The 15783-nt window shown below is 42.2% G+C and overlaps 1 protein-coding gene across 1 annotated transcript in view; it reads right to left on the minus strand.

Annotated features, from left to right (window-relative positions):
- Positions 1 to 1824: 1824 nt before the first annotated feature.
- LOC138850980 (failed axon connections-like) overlaps positions 1825 to 15783 on the minus strand; it is a 48145-nt gene continuing 34186 nt past the window's right edge. Inside the window, exon 2 of the mRNA XM_070098828.1 lies at positions 1825 to 2049. Within this exon, the coding sequence (XP_069954929.1) occupies positions 1843 to 2049 (207 nt within the window). The 3' untranslated portion in view covers positions 1825 to 1842. The remainder of the gene's footprint in view (positions 2050 to 15783) is intronic.

Consider the following 15783-nt stretch of genomic DNA (forward strand, 5'->3'; position numbering starts at 1 on the left):
GAATAAAAATTCAAAATAGAAAGCAAGAGTAATATCAGAGGGGCCTGGAGACATGACTGATGAACAAAGAAAATGCTATTTTAGAAGCAGGAATGTCTGCATTGTTCATTCTGGACCGTATTTTGAAATTGTCATATTTTTTTAATTTTCGGTGAAATTGGCCAAATTGCAAATTTCTGACCACGTTATTGGGTAGTTGAAATCGGTAAATGGGCAGTTTCTTGTACTCAATCGATAGAAAAAATGGAGTTCTAAAGAAACAGCTATGAGTTTGGTAGACTGGAACAATGAAATTAGCCGAAAATAGGGGTCAAAGTGGGCGAAATCACCGATTTGTAAATATCGCCGAGGTCGCTAATTTCACGAGAGCATAATTCCGTCAGTTTTCCATCAAATTTTGTGTTTTTGGTGTTATTACAATCGGGAAAATATTCTATCATTTCATAAGAAGAAATAATTTTTTTTTTTTAATTTTGCGACACCAGGACACACTTCAGGATTGGGGGTTGCAACAGTCAAGGGGTTAAGGAGATTTTTGAAATGTGGAGTAGGATGGAAAGATTTATGGAGAAACATCACCCTGACAAAACTGTTGCAAGCCATGTCAGCAACATGTACATACAGTGACAGTCTTGGCCCATTTTAGGGAAATTTTAGGGACGCCAGAAACAGCTCTCTGGACAGTTTTTTTTTGAGCGACAGGGCTCCAGTGACTCAAGCTGGTCCTAGTGGCATTAAAAAGCAAAGAAGAGAAGTAACCCTAGAAAAGGACTTGGTACCTGAAGTCTTTATGGAACGGGATTCCCCTCTTCTATACACTAAGAAGAATCGCCAATAAAGATAAGTATTATGCTGTTAATGCTTCATTCATCACGTCCTACTGTTTTGTGTATTGTTTTGTTTTAATACTTCTGGGTGTCTGGAACGGATTAATTATATTTACTTTATTTCTTATGGGGAAAATGGCTTCGCAAATCGTCAATTTCGGAAATAGTGACATTTTCTGGAACGGATTAATTATGAAAAACGAGGGTCCACTGTATTATGATCTTTCATGGTGTGTGTGTGTGGGGGGGGGGGGGAGCATAATGCCGTGACTGCACTGTACGTATATTGGAAATCTTAAATGACTTAACTTGTAAATCAGAGGACAAACCGAGTTTACCACAGGTAAATTCAGCCTGGCACTATTATACCATATCTGTACATTACGAGAAGCCCAAGTTCCAAACACCAGATAAAATTAAAAATGTCTTAGCAATAGAAAAACAGATGGGCACTGCAGCAGGCCTACTGGTCCATGCTAAGCAGGTCCAATTCTCACCCACTTGTGTACCTGTCCAACCCATTTTTAATGATACACAAAATTAGTTTCAGCTTGTTCCAGTCCTCTACAACTACACTATTATTTTTCCACTGCCATCCTAATCCTAAATTTGTCCAACTTTAATCCACTGTTTGAACTACATTTTGGTTTGTTATTTTTAACGTTATTTATATCCTCTATTTCAGTTTTCAATTTGTACACTTAATCATAATTCTGCATGTTTCAGAATACAAATTCAGTCTCTTAAGCTTATTTTTGCAAGACTTCTGATAAAGAGAATCGACTTAAGTCATCCTTCTCTTTATGTTTCCCAACACATTTATGTCCATTCTGAAATATGGAGACTAGAACTGAGCAGCATAATCAACATGACTGTACTGCAAGTCTCATAGCCTCGTAATCCTTCTCAAGTTAAATTACCCCAATGCACTTGCCTGTCTATACTGTTATTCACAACCATTACCACAATTTCCTTGGTGCCTTAAGGTACCCATAATTAGCAAAATAAGATAATCTTACCACGCAAAGTGATTCTCTATCATAGAGATTGTGGCATGGGCAACATTGCGCTGCTCATGGGTGAGTCCACCATCCAAATCTACGCTGTAACGGCTACCGAGTTCTTTGATGATTATGGCAGAGTCTGCAATTTCTTCACCATTCACCTCTACAAAAGGTAGCTGGCCCTTCTTGCTCTTGTACTTCATCTTGTGATCCACATTCTGAAGAGATACACAATCATTAATTTTCTAGTACATACAGAATATGAAACAAATTGGAAATAATTTTTCAAGGGCAACATTCCACCCTTCCATAATTACTGAATTAAAGCCTTGGTAGCCAGACATGGCTTTCACTAGGCTCCCATATACTGTATAATAAAAATGCCGATACTCAATATGGGAATTACCAGTTTGAAGCAATATTTACTCTTCAAACAGTATTTACTTTAATACCATTTAAAATAACAGCCTGATTGAAGAAACAATGAACAGGGAAGCATGGGCTCAGGCTGAACTGCAAGAGTAGAGAAACTAAATGGGTTCCATGGGGATATTAAATGCCTAGAAATTTATTTCCACAGCTTGGCAAGACTTTCAATACCCTCCTTCATACATCACAGAAGTTACCGAGACACCCCAGGCTGTCTTCAAAAGCAACTGGATAAGTTGTGGTTAGTGGCTAGTACAAACATCTTGGTTCAGCTGATGAACTAACTGGCCTGCTCTGGGGCTGTTCTGCAAGGACAGTGACCCCCAGAATCTTCACCTTTAGCTACTACAGTTCTAGAAATGGTTGCAAAAAACAACAGATGCAATTACTAACATTCTACAGTATAAAAATTAATGATAAATCTTTTCTCCCAGTTGCTGGCTCTATGGCAGTAGGCCTACAGGTATTGGCCCATGCTAGGTAGGTCTAACTCTCACCCAACTACACCCATTCAGCCTATATTTAAAGTTACCCTAAGTTTTTTTGCCCCAGTAACTATTGTAACAGTTTCTTCCACTCACCTACAATTATTGCCAAACCAGTACCTCCCTATATTTATAAGTGTTTATCCAATTTTAATCTAGTGCTGCAAATCCTGTCTTGATTACACAGTTTCAGCACATTATTTATATCTACTTTATTCCACATTTCCATTTGTACACTTCAATCAAAGCCCTCAATTCTATATTTCCAGAGTGCAAATTCAGTGCCCTAATCCCATCTTCATATTAAAGGTTTTTGATATGTGGGATCAACTTAAAGCTCTATGCACATTTCCTAGTGCATATATATATATATATTCAAATTCAAATTCATTTATTTCTTTGCAAGTAGTACACTGAGATTAGATTTTTACAATGATGGATTGCAGTGCAAAAAGCCTCTATTATGCCTTGGCATTAGGGGCAGACAATTTAATGGCTTACTGACTACTTATCACTAAAGAAATTATCATAGTTGCATAGTAGTTCTATTAACAGTATGTGAATCTAATATATATCTGCATATATATCTAATACGAGACTAGAGCAGCAGCATATCTAAACAAGGCTACCAAAATAAAGACAAAGTACGTATAACTAGGATTCCATTATTTATACATATTTCTTGATATGAAGCCAAGATGCCCATTAGCCTTATGAACACACTCACACTTATCTTGATTTTAAATCTCTCATAACCAGAACTCCCAAATCTACTTTATGTTCATTTAGATCAAAACTACATTTAGCTTTTACAAACCATAGCTACTTTCTTTTTCTAGGATTAGAGCTTTGCGTTTGTCTGTATTGAACTATACACACACTTAAATCACAGGATGGCCTATATAGGTCATCTTTTAACTTTCCAGCAACATCAGAAATTATCCGACTGCATATTTTTGTGTTATCGGCAAACTTATTTTTTTTAACATTCTGGCAGCTGCCTACTGAGGCAGGATGTCCTGACAAAGAAAACTTGCACTGTTACTCAATCACTGTTTTGTCAGAAGGGTACTGACATCACAACTCTGATGCCCCTCCAAACTGCAACATCCCCACCCCTCCTTCAGAGTAGATGCACTGTACTACCCACCTCCAGGACTTAAGTCTGGGTAACCCTTTTGTCCTCCTGAATCCCTTTATAAATGTTACCTTGGTCACTCCAACAGCATATCAGTTCATAAAAAACTGCTTGCCTCCTCCACTCTTGCCTATCATGCTCAAGTCTGATGTTCAAGGCCCTAGTACAACCTTTACCCTTCCCTCCAACCTTTCCTAGGGCAACCCCTACTACTATTATCCTCCACCCCAGATTTATACACCCTGGTCATCCTACTTTTTTCCATCATCTTTAATTAAATGACCAAACCCCCTAAATAACCCCTCCTCAGCCCTTATGCCATGATTCCTTATCTGTGATTTATGTAATGTGAACAAGTTCCAATATGGAGCCCTATGGCATGCTAATTAATGGGTCCTCAATCAGATTTCTCCTCATTTATGCACACTGTTGCCTATCTGTCAGCCATGACACGACCCAAGAAATGTCGTCTTCGGCAAACGAGTTTTCAACTTTGACAGATAGAACAGTTGTAATTGGAGTAAAATCCAGCATAAGCGAAGTAATCAGCTCAGTACCCCTAGGCATGGTCCCGGTGCCTCTGCTTTTCTTATCCTCATAACGGGAGAAATTGACCATCACAGTTTTGTATCATTTGCAGACACCAAAAATAAACATGAAAGTCACCATGGTAGAAGACACTGAAAAATTGCAGGAAGATATATACAGGGTTTTCCAGTGGAGAACATGGCATTCAATGGCAATAAGTTCCAGCTCTTTAGATATGGAAAAAGAACTCAAAATGGACACTGAATACAAAACCCAAGAAGATCAAATATAATAAAAGGAACCTGTGAAAGTCCTGCAAGTAATTATGTTGGCTGATCTCACTCTCAAAGAACACATCAAGGGAAAAGTTAGTTATGACAGCTTGAAAGATGACGGGGCCAGTAATGAGAACTTAAAAAGGCAAATAGTGCCAGTGGTGACACTTTTCAAATAGCTTGTGCTCTCTCGTTTACAATAATATCCATTCTGTAATATGGTGACAAACTGTGCAGCAAAATCTAGACGAGGCCTAACCAAGGATATATAGCATTGACGTACAACCTGAGCCTGTCCTGAGGACTCCTATTAACTGTGCTTCTTGATATAAAGCCAAGGATTCTGTTCACTTTATTGCGAACACTCATGCATTGTTGTCTTGGTTTTAGATTACTGCTAACCTGAACCCCCAAATCCTTTTTGCAATCAGTAAATCTACATTTAGTTTATATGTAGCATGATTATTTTCCTATGCAATGTTTAGAACTTTGCATTTGTCTATATTAAATTGCATCTGCCACTCCTCTAACCACTGCATCAGTCTATTCAACTCTTCCTGGAGTGCTCTAATGTCCTCATTAGAATGAATTCGATGGCCTATTTTGGTGTCATCGGCAAACTTGCTTATATCGCTATTTCCTCATCTATGCCGTTTATGTAGACTGTGAACAAGGGGCCCAACACTGACCCTGTGGAACACTGCTCGTGATGCTTCCTCACTCTGATTTCTCCCCATTTATGCAAACACACTGTTGCCTATCTGTCAACCATGCCTCTATCCAGGCAAAAATTTCTCCTATTTCGTGTGCCTTGATTTTCCTCAACAGTCTCTGATGTGGGACTATCAAAAGCTTTACTGAAGTCCATATACACTATCATTGTGGAAAATAATTTCCCAAAATTATGCTGTATAATATACCTGATTAATACATTACTATTGCTCTAAAGTGTACAGTGAACCCCTGCATAACGATCACCTCCGAATGCGACCAATTATGTAAGTGTATTTATGTAAGTGCGTTTGTACGTGTATGTTTGGGGGTCTGAAATGGACTAATCTACTTCACAATATTCCTTATGGGAACAAATTCGGTCAGTATTGGCACCTGAACATACTTCTGCAGTGAAAAAATATCGTTAACCGGGGGTCCACTGTATTTTAAAGAAGTGAACCGGCAGGGATGCTCTGCGCTTGCGCTGACGAGCAGGGAGGAGACGCCATTGTTTTGAATGTGGCACAGGCATACTAATGTAATGTGCATAAATTTTCATCACTCTAGGGGTTATATTGGGCTTAAAACCTCTCAAATAGGAGCCGAAATTGTTGGATTTGCAGTCCTCCATAACATGAGCATTAAGAAGATGGACAGGGCAGCTCCAGAAACCCCAGCTAAGTCATGTCTATTTATGTTGAGATTCTGGTCAGTATTTTCTTCATATTTAGGCAGGGGGGGTATGACGCCGTAATCTCCAGACTAATTGGCAAGTCTTATTATAATAAATTCTCCTTCATATGTATATGTATTCACATTTTAAATTTAATATACAGTCCACATATTTATATTAATGTTTTTACCAGAATTCCTGGTGATGTATATTTCATTTGAAATTAATATAGGTCCAGAGTGACTTGTGGAGAGAGAGATCATGGTAGGTATCGAAGGGGGACATTTTTTGCAACCTAGGTGTCCTAAAATTCCTACTTGTCTCTGTAACCTTGATAAAGAATAATTATCTTTGTTACCATTTACTGGCACATGTGTATCTAATGAGATTCATCCAAGTAAATTTAATTTTCCACAATCATATTCATTACCATGATCTACCTCCTCAAATACCTCCTCAGTGAAAAAGTTAATAAATTCCTAAGTCAGGAATACCCTTTTGTAAAACCATGTTGAGCTTCGTTGATCAATTTACACTTTTCAAGATGGCTACGAATTGCCTCTGAAATTATTGATTCCATAAATTTTCCCACTATGGAAGTTAGGCTTATTGGTCTATAGTTCGAAGCTAAGGACGACCTGTCACCTGCTTTGAAAATAGGTATCACATTTGCCATTTTCCACTTATCTGGCACTATGCCAGTTTGTAGTGATATGTTGAAAAGATTAGCCAAAGGTTTGCAAGCTCCTCTTTACATTCCTGTAGAACCCTTGCACACAGTTCATCAGGGCCTGGGGATTTGTTAGGCTTTATTATAATTATAATCATGGGAAGCGCTAAACCCATAGAATTATACAGTGCATGTGGGGGGACGGATGGTATTCAGGTTTAATTCAGGAAACCGGAGCACATATCCAATTCCCTAGATCAAGAGCCCCTTACCAGCATCAAGGAACCTCCCCTCTAGGCTGGAATACTGTTGTACATTAACATCTCCGTTCAAAGCAGGTGAAATTGCAGATCTAGAGTGTCCAGAGAACCTTTACTGCACATATAAGTTCTGTCAAGCACCTGAACTACTGGGAACGCTTGGAAGCACTTGACTTGTACTCGTTGGAACGCAGGAGAGAGAGAGAGATCATAATCTACACTTGGAAAATCCTAGAAGGAATGGTCCCGAATCTGCACACAGAAATCACTCCCTACGAAAGTAAGAGACTGGGCAGGTGATGCAAAATACCCCCAATTAAAAGTAGGGGCGCCATTGGTACACTAAGAGAACACCTTAAGTGTCCGCGGCCCAAGACTGTTCAACAACCTCCCACCAAGCATAAGGGGAATTACCAATAAACCCCTGGCTGCCTTCAGGAGAGCTGGACAGATACCTGAAGTCAGTGCCGGATCAGCCGGGCTGTGGTTCGCACGTTGGACTGCATGCGGCCAGCAGTAACAGCCTGGTTGATCATGCCCTGGTCCACCGGGAGGCCTGGTCGTGGACAGGGGCGTTGATCCCCGGAATAACCTCCAGGTTATATACTGCAGACAAGTGAGGTGAAGCAATAGGTGGCGTCTAGAAGAAATAGGTCATGCCTATAGGTTAGGCAAGCGTTGATGAATTCCCTATATCAAGATTTCAAGTTGTTGCTGTTATAAAAATGTACTGTATCAAAACTGATGGACTGAACACCATCTCCAAGCTGACGGACTGGTTACCTCAAACTCTCATCTTCCGCCATTCTTTGTATTAGACTGATGAAGCTACTGGATGGGGAAAAATTTCGCCTGTTTTACTAGAGACTTTCTATATTGTCTAAACCATAGTCGCCTCTAAATATAGTCAGTGAAAGCAGTGAAGAGTTTTTACGAGGATAGTGAGGCTCAAGTTAGAGTATGTAGGAAAGAAGGAAATTTTTTCCCAGTAAAGGTAGGCCTTAGACAAGGATGTGTGATGTCACCGTGGTTGTTTAATATATTTATAGATGGGGTTGTAAGAGAAGTAAATGCGAGGGTCTTGGCAAGAGGCGTGGAGTTAAAAGACAAAGAATCACACACAAAGTGGGAGTTGTCACAGCTGCTCTTTGCTGATGACACTGTGCTCTTGGGAGATTCTGAAGAGAAGTTGCAGAGATTGGTGGATGAATTTGGTAGGGTGTGCAAAAGAAGAAAATTAAAGGTGAATACAGGAAAGAGTAAGGTTATGAGGATAACAAAAAGATTAGGTGATGAAAGATTGAATATCAGATTGGAGGGAGAGAGTATGGAGGAGGTGAATGTATTCAGATATTTGGGAGTGGACGTGTCAGCGGATGGGTCTATGAAAGATGAGGTGAATCATAGAATTGATGAGGGAAAAAGAGTGAGTGGTGCACTTAGGAGTCTGTGGAGACAAATAACTTTGTCCTTGGAGGCAAAGAGGGGAATGTATGAGAGTATAGTTTTACCAACGCTCTTATATGGGTGTGAAGCGTGGGTGATGAATGTTGCAGCGAGGAGAAGGCTGGAGGCAGTGGAGATGTCATGTCTGAGGGCAATGTGTGGTGTGAATATAATGCAGAGAATTCGTAGTTTGGAAGTTAGGAGGAGGTGCGGGATTACCAAAACTGTTGTCCAGAGGGCTGAGGAAGGGTTGTTGAGGTGGTTCGGACATGTAGAGAGAATGGAGCGAAACAGAATGACTTCAAGAGTGTATCAGTCTGTAGTGGAAGGAAGGCGGGGTAGGGGTCGGCCTAGGAAGGGTTGGAGGGAGGGGGTAAAGGAGGTTTTGTGTGCGAGGGGCTTGGACTTCCAGCAGGCATGCGTGAGCGTGTTTGATAGGAGTGAATGGAGACAAATGGTTTTTAATACTTGACGTGCTGTTGGAGTGTGAGCAAAGTAACATTTATGAAGGGATTCAGGGAAACCGGCAGGCCGGACTTGAGTCCTGGAGATGGGAAGTACAGTGCCTGCACTCTGAAGGAGGGGTGTTAATGTTGCAGTTTAAAAACTGTAGTGTAAAGCACCCTTCTGGCAAGACAGTGATGGAGTGAATGATGGTGAAAGTTTTTCTTTTTCGGGCCACCCTGCCTTGGTGGGAATCGGCCGGTGTGATAATAAAAAAAATAAAATAAAAATATTGTCTATATATACCTTTCATTATCATGCTTGCTTTGTTCACCTAAATCTAAATTCATCAACCTTAAATCCATTTGTCTGAGTGCACTGAATATGGAAAGGAACAGTGTGAAAGCAGGCACGTTTGGCAAAGGAGTAGGGGGACAGGGAAGTAGGAGCATCCCAGCGCAGACGTGGACGGGAAGTCTTTGTGTGCAGCTGTCTGGCGCTGGCAGGCAGGCAACAGGGAATGGGAGGATTGTCCAGATTGGGACGGGGGGGGGACAAATGGGGGATGGCAAGGGAGGTGCAGAAGGGGAAGGGACAGGCGAGTGGGAGGAACGCACTAGGATCAATATTGTGTACGCACGTGCACCGGGCCGCGTGACCCACCCAAGGGAACCAATCAACACAAATGCAGGTTATGCCAACATAAGGAACACTGTTTTAGGCACTGAAAGCTTAAGTAACCAACCCCAGCTTCACTACATTAGTGTACCGACAGTATAATAGTCCGAAATGTGCATTCTATGGGCTTACCAAAAACATTATTACTTGCGTTGACCCATGTTCAGTGTTGCCAAATAGTCGTCGTACATATACAAGATGAATTAGAAATGTTTATACATAAACTGAGGAGCACCTACATTAGGCCTGCTGGTACTTTATATCTGGTCCATTTTATATCTTTAACGCTAATAAAGTCGCGTTATTGGTGCACATATTAAACAATGGTGGTGGAGTCGAGCAAAAACAGCACCAAATATGGTATCAAACAGATTGATAAGTAAAGTGCAGCTATCCTGAAGGTGCGGCAGTTCTGTTAACAATCGCCATCATGATTTCGCTCAATAGAATATTTTTCTAAACTGTAAGCTTTATCAATACAACTGAACTGACAAAGCTCCCAGCAAGCCAAACATTTCCATAATAAATGCCATGATACTGAACTTCGCCAACATAGGTCAGTTTCACTATGCGCGAAGATGAGTTTAAATGCCCTGTAGACCCATCACAATGCTCTTCTGTTATTCGTCACTGGCAAGCAGGAGTCTACCTGGAGGTCGAATTACCGACAATGTTAGGAAAAAGGAGGCAAGTGCAACTCTTGTGATATTCTGCTGTTACGTTTCACTCTCCAGGAGCTTTAACAAGCAGTTACAAGCAATACAAGGACAGGTTATACACAAGTACCACGTGAGGTGAAAGTAGGTTTACTGTTGCTGCATCAGCAGCAACAATAGCAGCGAAACGTTGCCACACTAAAATGCCACATAACTGCACGTGTCCAAACAACTTGGAGGTCGTTCTGAGTGTCAACGCCCCCGTGGCCCAGTCCTTGAACAGACCTTCCGATGGACCAGGGCCTGATCAACCAGCCTGTTGTCAGCATGTAATCCAACACTATTCATAAATGTGTACTGAACTAAACAAACGAGATCTTAAGCAAATCTTATCAAGAGACTAATAGAATACTGATGTTCTACAGCCTTTTGTTCGTTATGAGATGGTTTGGTACATCAAAGCTACTCTGAAATCCCTCAACAATCCCAAACGAGGTAATTAATAGTTAGAAATGACTGCCTATGAACTACTATTTAACCCCTAACTTTTACAGACCACAGAAATCCGACCGTAAACTAGTTGTGAGAACAGAAAGATCCAGGCGATTAACCTATGCCTGACAGCAGGGAGCAACTCGTAACCGAGACGGATTAAAAATTTTAACAAAAGGAAAAGAAAAAGCTGGAACAGATATTTATGGCCCGCATAGAGCTAATAAAATTTAAATTAACGGGGAGGCCTCAATATTCTAAATATGCACTCACTGAGGATGTATATATGATGTATATATACGTGGAAGGTACTTAACGATATAGTGCCAAATCGACATTCTACCATAACATATTGGAGTAAGATGTTTACCTGGAGTTTACCTGGAGAGAGTTCCGGGGGTCAACGCCCCCGCGGCCCGGTCTGTGACCAGGCCTTCTGGAAGAAAATGTAAAATAAATTGAAAAGCAGAAGTGCTGCGATCACTGAGAAAATTGTTTCAACTATTTAATATCCTGACAAAATATCAAACTGCAGGAACGTCTAGATTTATAATCACGGGGGAGAGCTAAACCCGTAGGATTATACAGCGCATGTGGGAGGATCCTACCTGGGGTCTACCTGCAGGGTATTCCGGGGATCAACGTCCCCGCGGCCCGGCCCATGACCAGGACTCCCGGTGGATCAGGGCCTGATCAAAGAGGCTGTTACTGCTGGCCGCACGTAGTGCAACGTACGAACCACAGCCCGACTGATCCGTCACTGACTTTAGGTATCTGTCCAGCTTCCTCTTGAAGACAACCAGGAGTGTATTGGTAATTCCCCTTATGGCTGGTGGGAGGCTGTTGAACAGTCTTTGGCCCCGGACACTTGTGTTTTTTCTTAGTATACTAATGGCTCCCCTACTTTTCACTTGGGGTATGAAGCATCGCCTGCCAGTCTTTTGCCTTCGTAGGGAGTGATTTCTGTGTGCAGATTAGGAACCAGTCCCTCCAGGATCTTCCAGGTGTAGATTATGATATCTCTCTCGCCTGCGCTCCAGTGAGTACAAGTGAAGTGCTTCCAAGCGCTCCCAGTAGTTAAGGTGTTTGATGGAACTTATACGTGCAGTAAAAGTTCTCTGCACATTCTCTAGATCTGCAATTTCACCTGCCTTGAATGGAGATGTTAATGTACAGCAGTATTCCCGCCTAGAGAGAATAAATGATTTAAAAAGTATTATCATTGGCTTGGCATCTCTTGTCTTGAATGTTCTATTGTCCATCCTATCAGTTTCCTAGCAGATGTGATAGTGGCACTGTTGTGATCCTTGAATGCGAGATCCTCAGACATTACTACTACCAGGTCCTTCACATCACTTTTCCACTCTACTGTGACTAGAGATTGTAGTATACTCGGTTCTAACTATTTCTTCCAGTTTTCCATAATGGAATTGAAATTTGTTTTCATTGAACATCATATTGTTCTCCGTTGCCCATTGGAAAACTTGGTTTATATCTTCTTGGAGATTTGCCGTGTCCTCAATGGATGACTAGTGCAAATCCTAGTATCATCTGCCAAGGATGAAACGGTGCTATGGTTTACATCTTTGTCTGTTTGATATGAGGATGAGGAACAGGATAGGGGCGAGTACTGTGTCTTGTGGAACAGAAGGTATTCAGGCTCAATTCAGGGAACTGGAGCACAGATCCAATTCCCTAGATCAAGAGCCCCTCACCAGCATCAAGGAACCTCTCTTGAAGGGGAAACAAAAAGTCTTCAAGGGTAAAATCGACAAGGCACACACAAGTGCCGGATCAACCAGGCTGTAAGGGATATGTGGGCCAGAGCAACAACAGCCTGGTTGACCGGGCACGCAACAGACATGCCTGGCCCACGGCAGAGCTGCAGTAGGAAAACTCGAGAAACTCAGGTTATCAAAGGCATGAGGTAGATCATCCAGAAATCCGGCACAGATTTAGATATTAGCTTACCAGAGGCAGGAAGCAAACAATGACCACCGGAAGCATGTAAATACCAGAAACTCAAGCAAGCACCGACCGCCTGACAGACAGGCATCAACTGATGGACTAACTAAAGCACCGACCGGCAGACTAGCAGGCACCAACCGCAAGTAAAGCACCGGCCACCGACCGGAAGCAAGCTCTGGCCACAAACAAGCACCAACCGCAGACCGGAAGGAGGCTCTGACCGCAAGCAAGCACCGACCGCAGACCGGAAGCAAGCTATGGCCGCAAGGACTGACTCCCTGCACTGAACCTATCTAGTTTCCTCTTATGGTCTCTGCCTACTTTTTTCCCAAGCCACAGTTAAAATCCTACATTAAATTTTACACAGGAGAATTAAGCTGGATGGCCTCGCCCTTACTTCCTATACCTGAAGACAGCCAGGCGAAATTGGAGATCTGCAGAATATACATAGACCAATAACGGCACATTTTATAAAATACAATTAAACACACTCAATTACCGGGAACGTTTGAAGTCCTTTGACCTCTACTCCTTGGAACACAAGCGAGAAAGATGCATCATAAGTTACACCCGGAAAATCCTAGTGGGAGTAGTCGCTAACACACGGGAATCACTCCTTACGAAAGCAAGATTCGGCAGGCGGTGCAACATCCCCCAAAGCAGGGGTGCCTTGAGCACACAAAGATAACACAATAAATGTCAGAGGTCCAAGACTGTTTAGCTACCTCCCAGCATACATAACGGGGATTACCTACAGTCAGTACCTAACTTTGCTGGGATGTGGTCCGTACGTTAGATTGCGTGCGGCCGGAAGTAACAATCTGGTTTATCAGGCCCTGATCCCGCCATGAGGCCAGGTCATGAACTGGGCTGCGGGGGGCGTTCACCCCCAGAACATCCTCCAGGTAGACCTAAACACCCTTCTAAGACTCACGAAATCTTATTACCATGATTCTGAACATGCGGAAAGAACAGATTCGAATCCATAAGCCAGTCCTAAAACTAGCAGGCCAGTACTAGTTTTTGAGCATTGGCATGCTAATTTTAGAACTTGCCACGAGTTCGAATTCTGTCCGTTCCGCGAGTTGCCTTTGTAAAAGTTGCGAGACGTGACTTACTCGCCTTGTCAGCCTGCCTTCACGCCTCTGGAATTACACCTCCCAAAACTAGAGAGATCCCACGCCACACGTCATTGCCATGTTCGAAGATAATTCTGTGGTTTAGTTAAAGAGCAATGTTTACAGCACAGAACTAGAAAAAATATTTCTCCAAGCCGCTTCAGTGTTGTAAAACATTAAAGCTTTGTATATGAATAAAGAATGGAAACCTCATGCGAAAAAAGTTTTATCCCTAGTCTATCTGAAGAAACAGAGCTCATGAAAGAAGAGTAAAGGTTCTTTGGGTTTAAGCCAGACAATGAATTCGCATCGGTCTCGTCACACTTCACAAGGTACGTGTCTACCTAAATGCAATGAGCTAGATGCAGTGCTAAGGTTTTTCAACAAAACCCTGTAAGTAAATACACACGTTTCAAAAACTTTAAACTATTTAGATAACGTTTCGCCTGTGCTACAGGCTAAAATGTAAATCAATGAATCGTACATGGGGTTAACATGTTACATAAGTAGAGGAGAAACTTGTCAATCGCCAGCAGGAACGATGAGGGAGAAGGGAGTAGCTAGTGGTATTAGTATCCTGAGTGGTATGTGGCTTAGGAGAGTTTACTTTGATGAGTAAGACATGTGCAACACCTAGGTATCTTTATTCTGAAGAAGTTTTGTCAATCAGTGGTATTATCAATTCACTAGAGGTTACCGGAAAGTGACAGTACAAAACAAAGTAATCCGTCTCTAAACACCCTTCACCACCCTAGTTTTTTTTAATACCTCTATGACTGTGCTGCAGAAAATATCTTGGAATGATACGAGTTTTTATTCTGGAGGTATGCGTTTTCAAGTAATGTTCGGGTTGTTTGTTCGTGTACGATCGCATGAATGGTTCAAGTTGCCTAAATATTTTGCTACAACCTCCGCACAGAATTTCGTAACCACCACCACCCACTGCCTGGTTGTGCTGCATGCACACAATATAAACTGAGCCATTTGATACTGGCGTGGTAAGCTCCTCTCTTCTATGTGCGGGTTATTTGTGTATTGTGTAAGGAATTAACCATTGGGGCCAAGGGGGCCGGTGACCCCGGGAGGTCCCCCCTCCCCCCGATATCAGAAACTGCTGGAACAAGTGTAGATGTCTTCAAGAGGAAGCCGGACAATTATCGACTAGGCTGTGGTGGATATGTAGGCCAACAGGCCGCCAGCAACAACAGCCTTTTGAGGAAGGGGAATGTGGTAGGAAAAGTTACACTGGCCTCAACCAAACACATTGTTCACCATATCCTGTAAGGTCTTCATAAATTAACTTGTACAATGGTTTGGTTAAAAAGCAGTAACTTATCTTCTCTGGAGACCTCTGGTAATATACGGATCGTAGTGAACCTCTTGGGGCTTTCAGCACAGTAGTCTTGGGTCTGGCAGTGCTGCCGGGAAAAATGTTTGATTTTCCCTCTCCCAATATCACCTACACTATATCCAAAGATATACTTGGAGGTGGAAAATAGCTTCTCTGTAGTGCAGGATAAATATACTACAGTGGTCAAAGAGGATAAAGGTACCCTTAACTCCTTTAAGGTGCGAGAATGTTTCGCTGGGGTTACCTGGAGGTTATTCCGGGGATCAACGCCCCCGCGGCCCGGTCCATGACCAGGCCTCCCGATGGATCAGGGCCTGATCAACTAGGCTGTTACTGCTGGCCGCACGCAGTCCAACGTACGAGCCACAGCCCGGCTGATCCGGCACTGACTTTAGGTATCTGTCCAGCTCTCTCTTGAAGGCAGCCAGGGGTTTATTGGCAATTCCCCTAATGCTTGATGGGAGGCTGTTGAACAGTTTTGGGCCCCGGACACTTATGGTGTTTTCCCTTAGTCCTTAGGGGTTGGTGACAACAGGTTAGATATGTCGGGTAATGGAAAACCCATTAGCTATAGAGATGGTTCAAAAAACCAACAAGTTAATGAATAAGACTTGTGCAACACTGATA

Source organism: Cherax quadricarinatus, chromosome 65 (genome assembly GCF_038502225.1).
Source record: "Cherax quadricarinatus isolate ZL_2023a chromosome 65, ASM3850222v1, whole genome shotgun sequence".
NCBI lineage: Eukaryota > Metazoa > Arthropoda > Malacostraca > Decapoda > Parastacidae > Cherax > Cherax quadricarinatus.